The 14,045-nt window shown below is 45.7% G+C and overlaps 1 protein-coding gene across 2 annotated transcripts in view; it reads right to left on the bottom strand.

Moving 5' to 3' along the window:
• Positions 1-966: 966 nt before the first annotated feature.
• Positions 967-14,045, bottom strand: part of SLC19A2 (solute carrier family 19 member 2) — a 29,241-nt gene continuing 16,162 nt past the window's right edge. For both annotated transcript variants that reach the window (XM_045001692.1, XM_045001691.1), the window contains exons 3-6: positions 8,097-8,319; positions 5,442-5,634; positions 4,182-4,323; positions 967-3,506 (exon numbers count right to left, since the gene is read on the bottom strand). In XM_045001692.1, the coding sequence (XP_044857627.1) occupies positions 3,378-3,506; positions 4,182-4,323; positions 5,442-5,634; positions 8,097-8,319 (687 nt within the window). In that variant the 3' untranslated portion in view covers positions 967-3,377. The remainder of the gene's footprint in view (positions 3,507-4,181; positions 4,324-5,441; positions 5,635-8,096; positions 8,320-14,045) is intronic.

Genomic DNA, 14,045 nt, shown 5'->3' with positions numbered 1-14,045 from the left:
GTTTCTCAGTAATTTGGTTGGTGCTCTAGGTGGCACTAGGATACAACAAATCAATACAGTCCCAGACCAAAGCAACCCTTTTCCAAATTAGAGGGACACCACCAATTTGGGGCAAAACATCCACACACAATTTTAAAAAAGCATACTACTCTACATTATATAGATTTCTTGCTTTGAATGGCACTGTGTGTGCTGTCAATTTCACCATTTTGCTTGTATAGTGGAAGTTTGCCTTGTTTGTTCAGCTCTTCCATACATTAAATATGAGAGAGGAGACTTTTTGAAATGAGATAGCATCTGTAAAGCCAGAAGCCTTGGCAGGGGGAGGTGTAGTACATAAAACTAATTAAAAATACTCTAGATCCCAAGGCAATTATCTTTAAGAGTTGGTTATAGAGAAGACACTGTGGTAGCATTACTTCTTTTTGCTTGCTGGTGGATGTAGTGGTGGTGACATCAGCAGCACTATTTTTGTCTCCCTACCCCTCTAACCTAATTTTCAGATGTGGACCCAGAAATCCTATTTTAAAATATTTCCCCTTCATAGCTGGCCTCTACTTCTTACCTGGGATATTTGCTGTTTGATTCTCAGGCCTGTGGCTCATGTCTTCAGTACTTACATTGAGGCAAGAGTCTTTCTGTGTGACCATTGCTGTATAGTGGCCACATGAGCAACAGCTACTCTTCGAGCGCCTACATTCTCTCTCAAACCTCACTCTACTGGATCAGGTTTTGCAAAAGCCAAGCCAAACCAAGCCATACTGACATCTACAAAGCTACCAAGAACAGTAAATAGTTAATTGCCATCCACCAAGATTTGTTGTAGCTGTGGTTCCTTTTTAATTAATTATGCCCCTCCCCCCATTTCCTGTTACATAAGAACTATTAGAAAAAGCCATGTCCATTGCTGTAGCAATGCTCAAGATAAGCAAGGTGTTGAAATACAGATAAGATCATTTTAGGAAATACTTTGTAAAATACTTTATTTGATAAAATTGCTGTAATATCAGAACAAAACCAAATAAAAAAGTCCTATCCATGATTATGTCTTGTTTGCAATATTTCATATGTATGTACCTTTGCTTCCACAAACATCACTCCCTCCACAACAAAATCTCCATCTAGGTTCTTATACTACTCCATCACTGCAGCATTTGGATACCACAGTCATGGCATAGCATAAGAACTTGAAAAGGACTTCCAGGCTTAAGATACCTACATTCATTGGTTTAAATAAATACAGTGTCAAGTGACCATATATTTAAAACAGACATGGCAATAACTTTTGTACTACAGACATTTTGATCTTGCCACAATCCATTAGTAACATCACTCTGTAACAGAGGTCCCCAGACTGTGGGGCAAACACTCAGGGGATGGGGGGGGGGCATGGTGGGGCCCAGGCCATCCTCCACGGGGGTGGGGAGGGAGCACCACCCAGGCCTTCCGCTCCCACCTCTGCTCCAGCCCCAGCCCCAGCTTCGGCCCCCTTATCCCTGACCAGGTCTCTTCTCCCACCTCCCCACCCTGAAGCCACAGCTAGAGGTTCAGCTTCCTCTTTTGGTTATTCATCCCCATGCTCCTGTATCATCTACAACCAGGCTGAGGTTATATCACAAAGGGCTGCATGTGAAATGGCCATCCGTTTTCCAAGAACAGTTATCAAATTATGTTTAATCACTATTTCTCCTAGCCTAAAACCTACCCTCTAATACTGCTTGAGAAGTTTTCTTAAAACACACACTTAAATGTTCCTTTCAAGTTTCTTTTTCAGGATATGGCAGCTAAGTTACATACAAATAGATGTCAGCAAAAAATGGCCCCAGGAAACATTAAGAAACCAGATTTCAAACATCAGGAAGTTTGGGGAAGTCCAGATCCTGGGATTTTTGCCTGAAGTCCATCTATACTTGTTGGGCTCGTTAAAGTAACTCAAACCTGAGATGGATCAGGTCCTGGACATCAGGAGAATAATGAGCTTACACACACAATTCTGTGGCTCACTTTGTAAGAAAAGCATTCTCTCATGGAACTATCTCCCTTCCCAACATCCCGCCATGGACAATTCTCAGATCTCAGCAGGAAAAAAAAAAAAAAAAAATCTTCTGCCCTGTGAAACCTCAGTTGCATTTAAAAATAAATAAATAAAGGTAGAATCAGCTGGATAGGAAGCATACAGCATAGCAACTGACCCTCCCCAAAGAGCCAATTTAGATACAGCAGTGCAATCTTTTGTGTATTTCCTTTTCCAAATTACTCAGGCGAGTCCCAAGTGGTCCAAACTGCAAAACAAAGACAGGATTTAGGATGCACTGAGTTTTCTTGTCCAGTTAGAAAGGGGGAAGGGTTTCAGAATGGACAGACCTGATCAAAATAGGATGTCACCAAGTGTTTTAAAAGAAAAAATGCCAAAGAAATGAGTATTTAAATGAAAAAACTGCAGTAACTGCAGTCAGTCAACTTCATTCCCAGTACTAGTGTACTACAGTAACAGCATTCAGGGTCAGTGGCCTTTGCATCACAGGAGTCGAGTCCTAAAGGACATCCATGATCCCACAGACCAGTATTCTGGACAAATAGCTTCTTCGGTTCTCTCCAGCATTATAGCCCTTTTGAAGCAAGCCGCAGCATGGACTTTCCCAGAACAAGATGTATTTGCCAACAGCCAACTCACTGGTGTCAGAAGGCTAATCCAGAACACATTTTAGCTTTCAGGGGAGAGAACCAAGGAAAGCTACATCTGATATTCTGACAGACGGGATGGCAGACCAGGTAGAAATAGTACAAGCGATATGAAGAAACGTACAGACATACAAACCTCAAATTTAAAATATATTCAGAACTCAGAAGTGTGCGTCTAACAGCATGGGTAAGGCACAATGCCAGCTACAACATAGCTCAGCCAATGCACCTCCATTCTGACCTACAGCATGCCCCCTGCTATTCCAGCCCCGGATCTCCCCATCCCCCGCCCCACAGCTCTGCTAGTGAACCTCACATTGACCTGCAGTAGCTCCAGGCTTTTCGTGCTCAAACACTGACAGGTGGACAGAGGGCGCATTTATACACACAAAGCCTTATTTGCATTGATGATCTTCAGAGCCCCAGGCTTCACTAGCCTTTCATCTTTTGAGCAAACTTGTGATAACTCAGTGCACCTCCGTACACATGGAACTGAACAATAAAAAAAAGGCATTTGAGAAGGAATGTCTATTCTTACTTACATAAGATCTAATTAAATAATTTCCCCTCTGATGTGTGCTACTAATATAGTATAAATTACACTTCAGATGACTGCCTTGGAAAACAAGTGGCAAAGACACTAATAAATACTTCATCTTCATACATGACAGCTGAACATGTCCTCATTCGCTGCACTAAGAAGAGCTTGTAGTAGATCTGATTGGCATCTCTTCCTGTCTTCTGTAGTTCTTCATAACACTGTATATGCCACTGACCAAGAACACCAGCGATATGGCTGCAAAGTAACTAGCGTAGATCATGAACTGCAGAGTGGGAGAGAAAACTGGTAAGTTAAAGGTTAGCAAATCCACTCCTCTCCATCCTTATATGAAAGGAAAAATATTCAAGGTTTTTTAAAAATAAGATTGGTGAATAAAGTGTGCAGCATCTAGTTCATCACTGGATTTAATTACTACTTTCATTAGAACTGGTGAAAGACTCTAGACAAATGGAGTTTAGTCTCCAAGACTGCTTACCTAAAAGGGACCAATGCCACAGTGTGCGCACAGAAAAACCTCTCACTGAACTAAACAGGAGCTTCACTTGCACAGGGCTACAGGAACAGGTCTATAATGAACAGTGGCAGCCCAGCTCTCCCAAACACCTGTGACTCAAACCCTGCCTCAATGGGGTAAGATGGGAGCTCAGCCTCCATCCTTGACTACTCAGAGAAAATTAACAAGGCAGCCAACTGGTGCTAAGTGTGGTTGTGGTTTTGTAACATGGACATAACTGTCAGTTAGCAACAGAACTGAAACACTTTCTTCTTCTTCCCTCTCCACACACAAGGTCACAGAGCAGGCCACTGAACACCCTCTGAACAGCAACAACCTGGACCAGAATCACACACAGATGACAGAGGCAGGAGAGAGGCTCCACATCCTGATTTACATCCCTTCCTTCTTCCCCAGTTAGTAAAGATAAAGCAGTGATCTTGCCTGTGTGAATATGTTTAGCCCAAGACCACTGGAGTCGACAACAATCAAGGTGAGCAAAGTCTGCAGAGCCAAGGCAATGAAAGTATTGATACCAAACACCAGGGCGTACCGCTCCATGCTTAGATTGGTAGCAATCTGGAACCTAAGCAGAAAAACAAAGGGAGAAATATGAATACAGGAGGAAAAGGGAAGAAGGAACCTTTCAGGGTAAAACAATGTTTAGATAAGCAAGCTATGTAGGGTGAAAAGTTAATTCAGAAACTGGCTAAATATTTCCACAGCCATATCATTTGGCACGGTGATCTTACACATCTCACAAGATAAGCAGGGTCAAAGCTGGCTAGCACTGGGGAAAATGTCACCGGGAAACCCAAACTGCTGCAGAAAATAGTTTCAGAAGTTCAGTAAGTTGCACTCTTTATCTGAGTCAGTACTGAAATACTCTCTCCTGGTACCTGCATGGCACTGTGCCGTTGGAAGGGGCCATCTTTCAGAAGAGATACAGAAGACCCACTAGCACGGGGTGTATGTACTCCACACTGGCCCAGCAACTAAAGGGTTAATACAGGCACTGCCAACCACTGTTGACTGGCAGTCTCTCAGCAGCTGGGGGGATACAAGGGCTGGGAAGCAGGGGCTATCAGAAGAGTAAGCAGGCTGGAGAAAGGAGCTCCTGTCAGCAAAATTCTAAAGAGTTGCCCAGGGATGAAGGGACCAACCCCCTGTGGTACCTGAAAACAAAGAGGGTATTCAGATTCCTGGACACTAGAAACAGACTGACCGCCCCGCTGAGTGAGCTGGGCCCATGCCCTGCTTGGCAGAAGGGGGCACGCTTGCACTGACTCACACCCTCCTCCTTTAAGGAGAAGACTTGTTATTGGAATCTGGCCAAGACAACAGATTTGTCTTACTGAGGAAAACTCCCTCGGCAGTTTACAGTGGATTATAGTATTTCCTTCACTTCCTAGCTAACCTGTGCTGTAGTGCTGCAGTGTTTGATTAAACAGTTGCTGCATTCCACTCCCAGGGGCACTACCCAATATTTATAAACAATGACTTTAGTATCACAAAACCTCTGTTCTATTCCCAGGTCTGCCACTGAACTGCAGGCAATTTGTCAAAGCTCAAGTGTAAAGAAATGTAAGATCCTGGCACAAAAGGTACTGCCTACATGCAAAGCATTAAGCCAGTTTTGAGACAGACAGCTATAATCTTGTCAAGTTTTTTTTATTTTTATTTATTTTTTATTAAAATACCTACGTTGCTATTGTGATGAGCAGCATGTAGACAATTCTGAAGATTACATATGAGGCGTAACACAGCCAGATGTTACGAACAGTGTCCATGACATATACAGCAGCAGCAATGAGGAGGGAGAATAGAGCCAATGCCACCTCACCCCAGGTAGCCCAGGACACTTTTATGTAACCCACAGCAAATACAGCAACAGCTCCTGTAAGTAGAAAGGAAAACAAAATACAATTTGATAGCTGCTCAGACATTCAGCTTAAGTCTTCTGTGCATTAGATTAAGAGAAACCAATGTCTAAATATATGAGATGTGTACGAGGGGAGCTCCACTACTGTGTACATTTGAAAAACACAAATTGTAGGGCCGCAAAGAACCTACAAGGCCATCAAGTCCAAACCCTTGCTGGAGGCATCCCTGGCAGGTGTTTGTCTAATCAGTTCCTAAAAACTTCCAATGATGGGCATTCCACAACCTCCCTTGGAAGCCTATTCCAGTGCTTAACTACCCTTAGAGTTAGAAAGTTTCTCCTAATATCTAACCTAAATCTCTCTTGCTGCAGACTAGGCCTATTACTTCTTGTTCTATCTTCACTGGACTTGGAGAACAATTGATCACTGTCCTCTTTATAACAGCTCCTAATAGATTTGAGGCTGAGGGGGAGCCTGATAAGACTTTTCTCGAGACTAAACATGCCCAGTTTGTTTAACCTTTAATCATAGAAGGTTTAGAAAACCCAGTCTATCATTTTTGTTGCTCTTCTCTTGACTCCTTCCAGTTTGTCCACATCTTTCCTGAAGTATGGTGCCTAGAACCAAATGCAGTATTTCAGCTGAGGCCTCCCCAGTGTCAAGTAGAGCAGGACAGTTACTTCCCATGTCTTACATACAGCACTCTTGTTAAAACACCACAGAATGTTAGATTTTTTTGCAACTGCATCACATAGTTGACTCATATTCCATTTGTGATCCACTATCACCTCCAGGATCTTTTCAGCAGTACTCCCACCTAGTCAGTAATCTTTAATTTTGTAGTTGTGCATTTGAGATTTTCTTTCCTATGCTAAGTATTTGTCTTTAATTAATTTAATCTTGTTCATTTCAGACAAGTTCCCCAATTTGTCAAGGTCATTTTGAATTTTAATCCTGTCCCCCAGAGTGCTAGCAATCTCTCTGTTTGGTGTCATCTGCAAATTTTATAAGGACAGTCTCCACTCCATTAGCCAAGTCATTAATAAAAATATTGACGAGTACCAAAACACAAGAATGGCCCCAATGGGATACCCTCTCAGTTTGGCAGTGAACCATTGATAACTACTTGGAGTATGGTCTTTCAACCGGCTGTGCACCCACCCTACAATAATTTCACCCAGACCACATTTTCCCTAGTTTGCTTATGAAAATGTCACGTGGGACTGTGTCAAAACCCTTATTAAAATCAAGAGAGAGTAGGATTCTCAACAGTACTCATCATTGGCCTAACTCATCTCTAGTTGAAGTCTATGGTAACGGCCTACTAGACTTCAATGGGAATAAAATCAAGTTAGTACCAAGTGTTTTTGAAAATCCCACCCTAGGTCTGCAAGAGAGCAACCTGGTGCCTCAGACTGTAGCTGTTTCACTCGTTCTCATACAATCTTCCGGCTCAGACCTGAATGAGCTATTCTGACCCCATCATCAGGAGGTACTGTACTCTAGCAGTCAGGTTTGTTCTGTTACTGATTTAAACTTGGCCGAGCACTATGGAGGCAGGTGGTCTAATGGTTAAGGCAGAGAGGTGGGAATTAAACCTGCTGGGTTCTGTGCTTAGAACATGATGGTCTGTACAGCGCCAAGTCTCTTATGATCTAGTCCTCACAGGTGCTGAGCAACCCTTTCCCACTGAACCCCACACAAGTGCTCAGCACCTCTGGGGAAGGGAAGGAATACACGGCCATGCATATTTATTGCCTCAGTTTCCCCAACTAGGCTAGGAGGGCAATACTGCATTAGGCTCCATAGCTGTGTATCATTTAGTGCTCCTCTGAGTCAGCACATTAGAGCAGTATTAAAAAGTATCCCCACAGCTGAGACAAATAATGTCCAGTAGACTTCTCCTATTACACAAAAGTTTTTCACTTATGCCTTACCTGACCCTTTCAGTCAAGCAAGACCTTTGGCAACTGAGGTTACAGGGCAGACTACTTTGAGGCTCACAAGTTTCTTCCAATACTTCCAACTAAAAATGGTGGCAGCTCATTCTGCTTGAGCAATAAAGCCATATATCCTCAACTGTATTTAAACTGGCAGTCATGTTAACACCTAATAGTACATAGGGAGTCTGTCATACACCTGGAGTGTTTTGTTAAACATTCCAGAGCTGCAACTGCTTTGGGAGGGTCCTGTAACACTGCACATCGCAGGTAGAAAGACCAGGTATTTCAACATTTCAATACCTACCTCTTGGATTACAAAATCAGCGCAGTGCAGCTGAGTCGCCCTTAGACATTTCACATGAAACTCACCCAATGAAAATCTGATTCAGTGCCATTCTCTCGCCTATACATGGTAGGAAGCACTTCAACAACAGACCTGTTTTGGCAATACTGAGTTTGAAGGACGTAACATGCTATTTCTAGATGCCTTGTGACATGCACCCTTTGAAACTGGAGTTAAGTAGATAGCTTACCTAGTAGTGTAGAAACTGCCTCCACGCCACCATTATAGATCTCGAACCTCTGAGAAGGCAGCACCATTTCCCACAAGCCTTGTGTGTAGTTTATTACCTGGAAGTAGCCACAAGTTGAGAATGCCCACCACACAGACCAGCAGAGCATAGGCCGGGAGGAATAGCACTGCAGGAAGTCCCGCCATAGCTCTCTGAGCACCTTTGAGATATCCACTCTCTCCTCCTGCACAGATTTAAAAAACAAAAACAAAAAAATTCAAAATCCCACTTCTGAATGATTCACCTTACTCCACAAGTGCACTTACCACTGGCAGGAAGTGCCAGAGCAATAGCCCTGGATACTCCACATCTCAGTCTGTCACAGAGCAGGCAATAAAGCATCCCCACCAGGCTGTCCCAGCAACACGCTTTCCCACCCTAACCCTGCACAGGTGAAGAAATAGTTCATTCTCCATGATCTATGTAAACCTTGGCCTCTGTGCTCTAAGGGCACAGTTGTGGTGGAGAAGAGATTGATTTCCCCACCCTATTCACTAGGAACTGGACAGAAGCGACCACCTTACTTCACACAGGCCACAGAGCCATCAAATAACAGCTTCAAGTCATTGCCAACCTGACCTGGATTTGAGCCAGAGACCAAGAGTTTGAGAGCAAACACGGAAGTTGTTTCCCACAAAATCAGTTTTCAGCGATTACAATTATTCAAATTAGTGGTCCTATTACATAGCTTCATACCCCATTTATCAAGAGATGCAATACAATTACATAGGTCAAAAGGCTCAGACAATCATAGATATGTTGTCTGGAGGAGATCTGAAGAGTGATGGAGAGTCTATGAGCAAAGACAGAAGAAGGCTGTTTCAACAGACATAGGAGCTGCAGAACAGAAGTTTTGTGCAACCACAGTTGCTGGACCATGTGAAGAAAAAGAAACTTAAGGTCTCTTCTCATGCAGCTCACCTAGAATGAGGTTGGGTAGAGACAGATTTTTTTTTTTTTAAGTGTTTGCCTTGGGTGGGGAGAACAGAAATTAATTATCCATCAGAGAGGCTGGTTACTTTAGTATCTAATATGGAATTATATTCCCTACTGCTTTATGTGAACAGCACTAGAGAAAATTAAAACTGGTTTGCTTTGTAATAGAGATGCTAGATTTCAGACTCCTTTGGTTCAGTAGCAGATCTAGCAACTCCTCACGCCAAATGAAAACAATAGTATGCAGGAGTTGTACAGAGTAATTTGTATTGTACCAAGACACTGCAGGGTTCTTCCCAAAACCATTAAGGGTCATATAAGCACCGCTAGGATTTCTCCTTCCCAACCCCCCTGCAATGAACATCAGCAGCCCCTTATGCATGGAATGCCCTTCCTGAACTAGTTTGTGAAGCTCCTGCCTTGTCCTTCAAATCAGTCCTCAAAACCCAGTTCTACTGTGATGCCTATTAGCAACTAGAGGCTTTATATGCAAGTTACATTTATAAAAAAAAAAACGTTGAGAATGTTAAGGTTGAGAAGTTAAGCCCCTGAAAGTTAGGAAATGCCATATTTATGGTGGTCTGTGCAATCTTAATTTTACCCCCGTATACACCCATTCTGTACACTGAATGAAGCAGGGGTCCTGTGGGGGAAAAAGCAGTATATGATCATGCAATTAGACATTATCATAATGTGTCGACACACGAGGGCCAAATTAAGGTTACCCAGACAATTGTAAAACTGGCATTTCCCTACTTTCGAGTGCTGGACTCTGCAACCTAAATAATATTATTTTCATTTAATTTGAGTTTTTTGTTTAAAAAGATAACCAAGTTCTACTGTGGACAGCCCTCCTCCCTGAATCATGCTATGCTGAATGTGAACGAGACTAGGTGTGGGAGGGGGATGTTAGCTTTCTGACGCAAAAAATACCTCACCGATGCCAGCTTAATGTTTACTGTAAAAGGAGAGAGTAGCTGCTCAGTAATGACCAGCTTCTCTCACTTTTCAGGAATGACCAGGCCAGGATTCTCAGACCCACCTGAATCAGAGCCCCTGAAGACAAGAGATTTACAGACTACCAGCCCTTCCAGCCACTCTCTTGAGCCTCCAATACTACAAAGTGAATGGCAACTGGCATGCTTGGTTTCACTCAGTCAATAATAGGACAGTAAATAACACCGGTCATCCAAGGATCACAGAGCATTTACCAGTGGACATTATGGTTAGGTTAAGTGACTTGCCCATGGTTCAATTCATGGTAAGGGCCCTATTAAATTCAAGGCTGTGAAAAATGTGTCACGAACCATGACATCAGATCCTCACCATGAATTGTAGCTATTGTAGGGGAGAAGGAGGGGCACGGCTCTTACTGTGCATCAGGGTCCTGCTGATAGCTCCAGTGGGGCTGAGCAGGGACGACACTTCCTCTTCCCTTGCACGACTGTTCTCAGGGGGAGATCAGACCCACCATTGGACATCTCCCAAAGCTGCAGGAAGCTCCGTGGCTACGCTGCCTTCAGAGCGTGGCTGTGAAGGCAGCAGCCATGGAGCTTCCTCCAGCTGGGGGAGGCTCCTGGAGGTGGGTCTGATTTCCTCCGTGCTGCTAGGAGGGCCCCAGCCGGGCTGAGGAGGGACGGAACTTCCTCATGGGGGAGGAAGAGAACGGGGAACAGCAGTGAATGGGAGCTGCAGGGGCAATGCCTGTGGGCAGGTGCAGTGTGCAGGGCCACCTTCCCCTCCCCACACCAGGAGCCGCTGCCAGACATGCCAGCTGCTTCCAGAAGCAGCGCAGGGCGAGGGCAGGCAGGCAGCCTGCCTTAGTCCCACCGCGCCACCACTCGGGAGCTGCCTCAGATAAGCAGCGCCTGTAGGAGTGTGCACCCCAAACTCTTCCTGCACCCCACACCCTCTCCTATATCCCTAACCTCTGCCCCAGTCCCCTCCCAGAACCCACACCTTGCACCCCAACCCTCTGCCTGAGCCCCCTCCCAGAGCCAGCACCCCATATCCCCACCTGCACTCCAATCTCCTGCCCCAGCCCTGAGAGCTCTTCTGCACCCAAACTCCCGCCCAGAGCCTGCACCCTAACCCCCTCCTGCACCCCCAATCTCAGCTCAGAGCCCCTCCCACACTCTGAACCCGTCGGCCCCAGCCCAGAGCCTGCACACCCTCCCAACCCAGTGAAAGTGCGGGAGGGTGGGGGAGAGTGAGCAACAGAGGGGGGATGGAGTGATTGGAGTGGGGCTCAGAGAAGGGGGAGGTCAAAGGTGTTTGAGTGTGTGTAATTACTGTTATTTCTACATTTTCTTTAAGGTAGATTCTGGGTTGCACTTACATTCAAAAAGTGATTTTGTGCTTAAAAAGGTTGGAGACCACTGCTCTAGCAGCTATCAGACACTCCCTATGGAATGATTTCTTGGTGCTCAGACAGTTGCAGTGAGTTCAGTAATTGTCTAGATCCTTGTTCTCTGGGTGGGTGCAAACAAATGCAATTTTCTAATGGCAAAACACAACCAGTTTGAGGACATATCAGCACAAAACAGTGGATGCTGTTTCTATTCTTGCTCTGAGCAGAGGATTTTAGGTAGAGCATGGATTTAGGCGTAGGAAAGTTAAGGAACAGATTTGCTATGTAGGAAGCAGCCACTGATTTTTCAGGTCCAAAGTGGCAGGTGTTGGATGCTTCAGAAGGCAGGATCCCCTAAACATGTTTTTAATTGTACAATGCTGCACATGGAGATATAAAATTCTTCTCCAAACCCTGTAGCCATCAGTTTATGCTCCTGAGATTCAACTGCCATTATCTTAACATGCAAACCATTATAGAGCAACGTTATTCAGCTCTACTTTGGTTTTAAAATGTTATAATAATGGAGCCTCAGTATTTAAGTATCTGGTGTAATTTAACTTCTTAGATGACTGTAGTTGATCTCAGAGAGCATTCCCTTTATTTTAGATTCTCCATCAAGGCCTCCTTGTTCTTGTATTACAGGACTTTTTTTTTTTTCCCCTAAACTAACTGGTATTTTTTCAGTAAATCCCTCAAACGGCACAGAATGACATGTTTTTATTACTGAGTGTTTTCAGCATATTGAGTATGCTGCAATGGAAGACAGGATCCTTGCCTCAGGTAGCTCACACTCAACTGCCTCAACATATCCTTTCCCCCCAAGTAGAAGAATTCTGAAGGTGTTTACAGCTATTGCTAGATGAAATGGTCAGTGAAACTGACAAGGAAAGTGCTATCCTATTGCTGATGCCACTGTGGACAAATAGTCCAGATACCGGTGGGACTGACTGAACAAATCCCTGGGCTGAAGGTCAGAAAGGAGGAAGGCTTTTGATCAAGATCACTTGTTCAACAGTCCATTACATATACTTGAGTGATCCAGGAACTCTCCCACCCCATCCCACTAAAAGCAGTAAAATAAAAGAAAGACTTCCCTTCATCTATGCTCAGCAGTTCCTCCAGTTCTCTCAGTAAAGGGGCCTTGCAAAACTGTTAGATTGGTAATTCCCTGGAATGTTAATAGGTTTAATTCTCAGCGGTAGCCTATGAAAGGATAAACCCTTCTGGTTAAAATGAAGCCCAACATTGTTGCCCTCCTTCCACTCATTGCTAGGGATAATATTTGAAGAGAAACCTGGTTGGGGAGACTGACACATTATATAGCCACACTGGCTCTAGCTCTGTTGAAATTCTCATGCAGGATTTTATTTTACCTTGCAACTCCCTTTTGCAGGGACTTCTCACGTCTCAGCTTTCCAGCATGTGCAAGAGTGATATAGTCCAAGTTCTTGTGCTTGCTTGTACTACTGTGAATCTTGCCCCAAACTTAACTTCACTGTCTCTCCATTCACTTCAGGATCCAGCTAATGAGTGATTTATTTGTATTAAAACTCTTCATGGACTTACTCTAACCCATCTTATGGACCTGGTCTCTCCATACTCCCCTCAAATTCAGCATCAGTCTCTGCCCGATCAAAGTTGTGACCAAATGCACCCCTGTATTCACACCCTAGTGCAGGGGTCTCAAACTCAAATGACCACGAGGGCCACATGAGGACTAGTGCATATTGACCCGAGGGACGCATCACTGACACACACCCCTTGCTGCCTCTGGCCCCGCCCCCACTCTACCACTTCCATTAGGCCCCGCCCCATTCCAACCCCTTCCCCGAAGTCCCCACCCCAACGCTGCCCCAGGGGGTGCAGAAAGGGTGCAGGGTGTGGCAGGGGGCTCAGGGCAGGGAGTTGGTGTGTGGGGTGCAAGAGGGTGAGGGGTGCGGCACGCGGTCAGGGTGCAGCAGATGGCTCAGGGCAGGGAGTGCAGGAGGGGTGCGGGATGCGGCAGGGGGCTCAGGACAGGGAGTTAGGTGCAGGAGGGGTGCGGCACAGGGCAGGGAGTTGAGGTGCAGGAGGTGACAGTGTGGCAGGGGGCTCAGGGCAGGGAGTTGGTGTGCGGGGTGCAGGAGGGTGAGGGGTGCGGCACAGGGTCGGGGTGCGGGGTGCAGCAGGGGGCTCAGGGCAGGGAGTGCAGGAGGAGTGCAGCAGGGGGCTCAGGGCAGGGAGTTGGGGTGCAAGCTCCAGCCCGGTGCCACTTACCTAGAGTGGCTCTGGGGTCACCGCGGCGCGCACCAGGGCCAGGGCAGGCTCCCTGCCTGCCTGCCCTGGCCCCATGCTGCTCCGTTCCAGGAAGCAGCTGGAACCGTGTCGCTGCAGCCCCTGGGGGAGGGGCTCAGGGGGTCTGTGCGCGTTTGCCGCTCCTCCAGGTACCTCCCACGAAGCTCCCATTGGCCGCGGTTCCCTGTTCCCGGCCAATGGGAGCTGCGGGGGGCAGTGCCTGGAAGGAGGCAATGCAGGAGCCCTCTGCACCCCCCACCCCTCCCCGAAGGGGCGTGCTGCCAGCTGCTTCAGAGATCTGCGCAGGGCTCACAACGCCACAGGGGGCAATCCCGCAGGTAGGCAGA

Source organism: Mauremys mutica, chromosome 1 (genome assembly GCF_020497125.1).
Source record: "Mauremys mutica isolate MM-2020 ecotype Southern chromosome 1, ASM2049712v1, whole genome shotgun sequence".
Classification (NCBI taxonomy): domain Eukaryota; kingdom Metazoa; phylum Chordata; order Testudines; family Geoemydidae; genus Mauremys; species Mauremys mutica.
Note: the sequence above shows the minus strand (reverse complement) of the source record. Positions and strands in the feature narration are given on the sequence as shown.